The 7,615-nt window shown below is 41.5% G+C and overlaps 1 protein-coding gene across 1 annotated transcript; it reads right to left on the bottom strand.

Moving 5' to 3' along the window:
• Positions 1–512: 512 nt before the first annotated feature.
• Positions 513–7,019, bottom strand: LOC123780229 (protein RoBo-1-like). Its single transcript, XM_087862419.1, is given in 7 exon segments — positions 513–698; positions 701–822; positions 2,846–2,977; positions 5,233–5,382; positions 5,753–5,863; positions 6,441–6,530; positions 6,973–7,019. Coding segments are annotated over 6 exon segments (654 nt in total). The 5' UTR covers positions 6,514–6,530; positions 6,973–7,019; the 3' UTR covers positions 513–632.
• Between the last annotated feature and the right edge of the window lie 596 nt (positions 7,020–7,615).

The following is a 7,615-nucleotide window of genomic DNA, read 5'->3' as shown; positions in this document are numbered from 1 at the left end:
CTTCTGCTCCTTTACTGGCATCACGGGAAGAATGGCTGTTGACTGTCCCTGACTTGAGAGGACACAGCCCTCTGGACTCCCAGTACATGCACCTTCCTCTTCCTTGGTATTTATAATGAACTTCACAGATCACTTCTGTCTGTATCCTTCATCCCTGGCACATCCAACCTGAGTAATGTCATGTTTCCCAGGTAGGAGAGATTATATTATACCTGGGACTTTAAAAACTGTGGGAAAGGAAATTTCTGAGCCTATATTATTCATTTGAGAGCACTCTCCTTGGTAATGGGCAGTTATGGATTAGCAGCGGAAACTGAGAATGTTAGGAAAGAGGTATGTTCTGGGGCGAGTGTTGAGTATATGGTTGAGTGACAAAACTGCGATTACAGCAATTCTTAGAGATGCTATCTCAGATTTCCTTACTTCCTACTTGGGGTGAAGAAAGAACCCATTAGGAGAACGAATAAGATTTTTTTTTAACCTGAAGTCCTAACAAATGATTACACACATACTTAAGGAAATATCAGCAATTTAATTCTGCAAAATCTGGAGGAATGTGGGGGAGGGAAGTCATCCGAGGACTCCAATTTTTTCAGGTTTGTAGGATTCTGAGCTTGGTAGTGTTGGAAACTTCAAAGCAAGACTTTGAGCAAGAAGGTACCAGTCAGGACTGATGAGGTGATGGACATCAGTGGGGGTCTCCACTGCTTTGTTCTCTACAGTAGGTAAGGATTTTTATGCTATTCAATATAGTTACATTCTTCAAGTCGCAGGCAGTTTCGGTAGCACAACCCATGCCAAAAATCATAAATATAGGGCTATCTGCCAAAAGAAAAATCCAAGAGTTAGTCTCTCTCATCTTGTCTCCTCTTTTCAACCACACCCTATCCTATCTACCTCCCTAGGGGAAGAAAAGGGTGCAGAGTGCCCCCAGAATCCTCCTCTGTCTTCTATGAAAGAAGCAACAACCACAGCTCCATCTCTGTCCAGGGACCAAGACTTAGTTCCCTTTGGGCCCAATAACTCAGTTTAGGAGGGACCACAAAAGGCCCCTGCTGTCTCAGATGTATGGCTGAGGCTGGAAACCCTGCATCCTGACTAGGGGAGAGATAGCTGGAAGAGAGGAAAAAGCCTGTGATCAGAACTTGTGTATCAGCTAAAAAGTCCCTGTGGTATCTGTTGTTTTCTTTACTTTTGTTTCTTTGGGGAAACCAGAGAGAAGCAATGCAGATCCCCTTTGAGATAAGATCACTTTTTCCCAAGGCTATGAGTTTAGTGGAAGTTATCACTATGGAACCTCATTACATGCCTGTACTTTCCATGACAAGTTGGAGTAGAGAGACTGCCACTTTCAACAGCCCCATCCCTCCCCTGTATCCTTCATGACATCCCATTTTTGTTGTTCACTTCTGCTCACCTAGGCAAGGGCCCCTTCACCTGATAGTCCCAGGCTCTCGCTCAAAATCTCCTCAAAAAAAAAACAGCATAACTTGCCTCCATTTTCACCATGTTCTCTCTCCCACCATTTAAAAAGCTCCTATAACACCACTAATTTCATGTAACCTTTTACATATTGATCAGAAAACTGACAATGCCCTCTCTGGCTATACAGTCTAATACTAGGTTAATTTCCCAATTTATATCTGAATAATGCATGAATGTCTTATTAAAAACATATGCTTTTCTCCTCCTCAAGAAAATGGCAGATCCTTCTGCAGATTTTAGAATCACAGCATGAAAAATTAAGTGCTTAATCATGGGGTTTCGGTGATAGTAATAATGGCAGTGATGATGAAAACCAGAACTGAGGTGTCACCTTCTTTGTTGCCAATGACCCAAGGTCCCATTCCAGGAGATCATGATATGACATGTTCCCAATCTCACACTCTGCTATGGGAAGCAGTTGTGTTCTCTTCTCCTCCCCTCTCCTCTCCTCTTCTGACAGATGGCTCCCTCCATACTTTGGAGGGCATCTCCTAGTATTAATGCCCTTGTGTAGTCTTCTCCCATATGTTGTATCAGAGTTGATCTGTGCAACCAACAGAATACAGCAGAAGTGAAGAAATGTCACTTCTGTGATTCGATTACTTTAAAACTGTGGACTAATTCCTCTCCCCTTTTCCTCTTCTCCCTCTCTCTGTCATCACTTGCCCTGAGAAATGCCAGTTAGTGTTCTTCCTTCCTCCCTCCATCTCTCATCCCTCTCTCTCTCTCTCTCTCCCTCTCTTTCTCTCTCTCCCTTTCTCTTTCTTTCTCTCTCTCCCTCTCCCCTCTCATCACTTTTTTTAATGTTTTTTTATTATATTATGTTAGTCACCATACAGTACATCCCTGGTTTTTGATGTAAAGTTCGATGATTCATTAGTTGCGTATAACACCCAGTGCACCATGCAATACATGCCCTACTTACTACCCATCACCAGCCTATCCCATTCCCCCACCCCCCTCCCCTCTGAAGCCCTCAGTTTGTTTCTCAAAGTCCACAGTCTCTCATCACTTGCTGTGGGGGCAGCTAGCTGATACATCATGAGGACATCCAGGCAGCCCACACAGAGACCCATGTAGAGAGGAACCAGTCCTGACAATCACATGGGTGATCTTGGAAGCAGGTCTTCTGCCCAAATGACCACAGGCCCTCCTGACAGCTAGATGAAAATGTCGAGACTCAGCCAGAGCACTCAGCTAAGCCACTCCCAGACTCCTGACCCACAGACACCATGAAATAATAAATGTTCATTGTTTTAAATTGCCAAGTTTTGGAGTAATGATTACACAGTAAAGATAACTAACACAGCTATAGCCTTTGAGAAAATGAACACCAAAAACCCTGTGGAAATATCCATACCTATGCCAATAACTTCCACACATTTTGTCTCAGTACCAGTGCAGTCAAGAAGAACTGGGTCACAGGAAATGTCATACACATTGTAGCAGGCAGGACACTTAATGCCATTGGGTTCTGAGGACTTCTGAGGCACTGAATGAAGAAAGAAAAATTTCATCTTAAAGAGTAAGGCATAAAAGGATCTCAGAGCATTATTATCCCCCACCCAAGATCATGGTTATTCCAGGATTCCTCCACCCAAAATCAAAATTATTTAAAATTAGGGTGGCATGGAGGGTGTGGGGAAGTAGGTATTAAGTGGAAAGATATAGCCAAAAGATCTTATAGGAATTGGGTTTATTTGCTCCTTTCATGAATTGACCCTCTCTGCCTTGGCTGGAGAAAAATGCTCAGATAACAGAAGATAATTTGTACTCTTGCAAAATACTGTTAGGGAATTTTATGGTTCCGGTTTCATATTTAAGTCTTTATTACATTTTTAGTTCATTTTGGTGTATTATTTTAAAAAAATGGTCTGGTTTCATTCTTTCATATGACTGCCCAGTTTTCCCTGCACATATTTTTGGAGCCTGCCTTTTCCCCATTGTATATTGTTGTCTTCTTTGTCGTAGATTAAATTGACCATATAAGTGTGGGTTTATTTCTGGGTTCTCTATTCTGTCCCATTGATCTACATGTCTATTTTTGTGCCAGTACCATACTGTTTTGATCATTGTAGCTTTGTGCTGTATCTTGATATCTGGGATTCTGATACTTTGAGCTTTATTCTTTTTCAAGATTGCTTTGGCTACTTGAAGTCTTTTGTGGTACAAATTTTAGTATTATTTGCTTTAGTTCTGTAAAGAAAATATTGTTGTGTTTTCACAGCGATTGTATATCTGCAGATTGCTTTGGGTAGTATGAACATTTTCACAATATTGGTTCTTCCAGTTCATGAGCAAACATTGGAAGTAATTTCTTTCACATCAGCTACAGACACATTTTTCTTTATATGTCTCCTTAAGCAAAGGAAGCAAAAGCAAAAATAAACTACTGGGACTACATCAAAATAAAAAGCTTTTGCATAGCAAAGAAAACCATCAACAAAATAAAAAGGCAACCTACTTAATGAGGGAAGATATTTGCAAATTATATATCAAATAAGAAGGTAATATTCAAAGTATATAAAGAACTTCTACAACCCAATACCAAAAAAAAAAAAAACCCCACAAATAATCCAATTAAAAATGGGCAGGAGGCCTGAATAGACATTTTTCCAAAAAAAGATATATAGATGGCCAACAGACACATAAAAAAGATGCTCAACTTTACTAATCTTGAGGAAAATTCAAATTAAAACTATAATGAGATATCACTTTATACCTGTCAGAATGGCTAAAATAAAAAACACAAGAAATAACAAGTCTTTGTGAGGATGCATAGAAAAAGGAAACTTTGTGCACTATTGGTGGGAATGCAAATTGGTACAGCTACTGTGGAAAACAGTATGGAGGTTCCTCAAAAAATTAAAATGGAAATTCCATATGATCCAGTAATTTCATTACTAGGTATTTACCCAAAGAAAATGGAAAACACTAATTTGAAAAAAATATATGCATCCCTATGTTTATTTATTATTTACAATAGCCAGTATATGGAAACAACCCAAGTGTCCATGGATTGATGAATGGATAAAGAAAACATGATATATGTATTACTCAGACATAAAAAAGAATGAGATTTTGCCATTTGGAACAACATGGATGGACCTACAGTGTAAATGCTAAGTGTAATAAGTCAGTCAGAGAAAGACAAATATATGATTTCACTTATATGTAGAATTTAAGAAATAAAACAAATGAACAGAGGTTAAAAGAGAGAGAGAGAGACAAACAAAAAACCAGACTCTTAAAAAGAATAAACTGGTGGTTGCCAGAGGGTAAGTGGGGGGTGTGTGAAATAGGTGGAAGGGATACACTTAACTTGATGAGCATTGAGCAATGTATAGAATTGTTGACTCACTATATTCTACACCTGAAACTAGTATAAACTGTATTTTAATTATACTTCAATAAAAAATACTGTTAAGAGAGTGAGGAATCAAATAGGCAAGGACAAACAAGCTTTCAACTGGAATGGGAAAGCAAATAATTTAAACCTAAAGACTCATACTTAGAGTAAATCCTGAGGACCCATCCCAGCCATGCAGCTGTCATTCAGTCTTCCATGTAAAAAAAGGGCTTGAGCCTATCCCTTCACAGGAAGGAAAGACACTCAGTGAGCAAAATCAATAGGCAGCTCAGAAGCATAGAGAGGTCACAGGAAGTTACTTAGAAGACAGAGACTTAAGGCAATGGATTGGGATACAGGATGGGAGGCAGGGAGAGCAGAGATGTGTTGGCACTCACCTTGGAAGTCCCCTTGGTTACAGAGCTCATCTTCGCAGCATTGGTGGCTGTACCCAAATGTTTGATCGTTCCCCAGTGTTGCTGAGAAGGTCCTTGGGACACACTTGCTTGAAGAACAACCTTTCTCCTCAACATGTTGTAAGAGTATCCCTGTACAGAACCAAACCCCAGAAGGAATTTCCCTTTTGAACCATAGGGAGTGATGCCCAAGTGGGCTGCCAGTATTAAAGGATTCTGTGCCTCAAATCCTCTTGTCTCTAGTCTTTCCACTTAGAATGGGAGTGTCATACTTCAGAGATTGCCCAGCCTTTTTCCCAGTGTCTCTCACCCTGCCTCCTCCCACCACCCCATACTCCCAGCCCCATCTGGGTAGAATGCTACATAAGAAAGAAAGGTAAAAAGAAGATGCACAGGAAAGTGAGGAACTCCGTCAAGTTGCTAAATAGCAACCTCCCTCTAAGCATCTTTTCTGTCTGTCCTGCATAACCAGCAGCCTGGGGAGGGGCCTTGCACAGCATACCTGATGTCCTTAATTCTTGTTTAGATACAAAGCAGCTTTTAGAGGTTTCACAAGTTCTTTGCATGTCGGCACTACATCCATAAAGAGAACAGCTTGTACATTTGTAACTCTCTATGAAAAGGAAATAAAAATTGTTTAAAAAGGGGGAACCTGGGTGGCTCGGTCAGTTAAACCTCTGCCTTCGGCTCAGGTCATGATCCCAGGTTCCTGGGACAGAGCCCCACATCGGGCTCCCTGCTCAGCAGGGAGTCTGCTTCCCCCTCTTTTTCTGTCTGCTACTCCTCCTGCTTGTTCTTTCTCTCTCTCTCTCTCAAATAAATAAATAAATAAAATCTTTTAAAACATTTTTAAAAATGTAATTCAGGAATGAAAACCATCAAGAATCATAGTTGATGCTTCCAATAGCCAAACATTCCTGAGAGTCAAGATACCATGAAACCCATTCCCTGTAGGGCTGAATGGGCCCACTCAGTCCATAGTCCCTCCGTGATGGCCACATCAGGCCCCACTCAGTATTCAGACTCAATCCCTTTCAGCTGCCCACTGCCCCAGATGCTTAATCAGGGCCCCCAACCCTGCAGAGTTCAGCCCTGCTCTTGAAGTCTCTCCCAAGTAGGCATTTCTCTTCTGTACTGTCTACCTTATTCTTCCAATCTGGAGGGGAAAGAGGCCATTTGTTCATTCTTACCTACAATGCTGGAAACCAAGACTGTGAGGACCCAGGAGGTAAGAAGACTCTTTAGGGCTGAAGATGGAGGCATGGTGGCTCTGCAGAAGCCTTAAGTGAGAGGAGAAGAGTCAGGGCTATGGGGCCAAATCTCTTGTCTAACAACCCAAGTCCTGGACAGGGTTGCCCATTAATTTATCCACTCATTCATTTGGCAAGGCAGAGTTTGTCAAACCCTAGTTTTATGGCAGATATGCCTCTTTTGGGGAATGTTAAGATGAAAAAGATGCTACCACTGTCATTAAAGGGCCTAGGCAGAAAGGCCTTCCTTCCCTAGGAAGAATTCACATAGAGGTTTTCTTTTCCACATGGATATGGGAGGTGTTGGAGCTCCTTCCAAAGCTGAAATAGAATGATTTGGCCAAGATGCAGAAGTCACTATTCTGGGGAACAGAACGTGGCTCTCCATGTGCTAGAAAGTTCTGAGCCTGCCAAACTCTCAGGCAAATAGCCCCTTAGCCAAGAACCCTGATTTATTGGATTCCAAAGTCACCTTATCACAAAGAGCCATATCCATGACACGTTGGTTCTCTAACAAAATGACAGAGTCAGGATTTGCTAGACGGATCCTGGCATTCTTTCTAACCTCTGATCAATGCTCCCTTCCAAAAGCCCATCTGAATTTTGCTAATTTAGGAAGGAAATCCAACTTCCCTGCCCCAGACCCCACCTACCTTAAAATTTATCCTCCCAGGAGCCTGAGGAAAAGCCTGCAAGATCACTATTTAAAGACTAGGGAGTGGTTGGAGGTCACCCACCTTTTCCTTCCTTCCAGGAAATGACAAAACCTAATTTCACACTTTGAATTCCAGGTCTCACTTTCCATAAGTAACCTCCTGCTGAGCCTATGTCACAACCTCAAAATGACAGATAAAAATGTTGTATGTTGCTTTCTTTAAAGAAAGGGAAAAAGCTATTTTGCACAGAGAGTCTAGCTTAACACAATAACAGCAGGTTTTGGAGTAAGGCATTTCCCAACTCTGTGGTTAAGTGCTGTGTGAACCTGGGCAAAAGTTTCCACTATTCAGAGGCTCGGTTTCCCACTCTCTGCAGGGAAATAGTGATGCCTGTTTTGCAGGGTGGAAGTGAAGTTTTAAGGAGAGTGTGAAATGCTCCTCACAGCGTAAGCATGGTGG

Source organism: Ursus americanus, chromosome 5 (assembly GCF_024610735.1).
Source record: "Ursus americanus isolate L20-20 chromosome 5, mUrsAme1.1.p, whole genome shotgun sequence".
Lineage (NCBI taxonomy): Eukaryota > Metazoa > Chordata > Mammalia > Carnivora > Ursidae > Ursus > Ursus americanus.
This window is presented reverse-complemented; position numbering and strand designations above follow the sequence as displayed.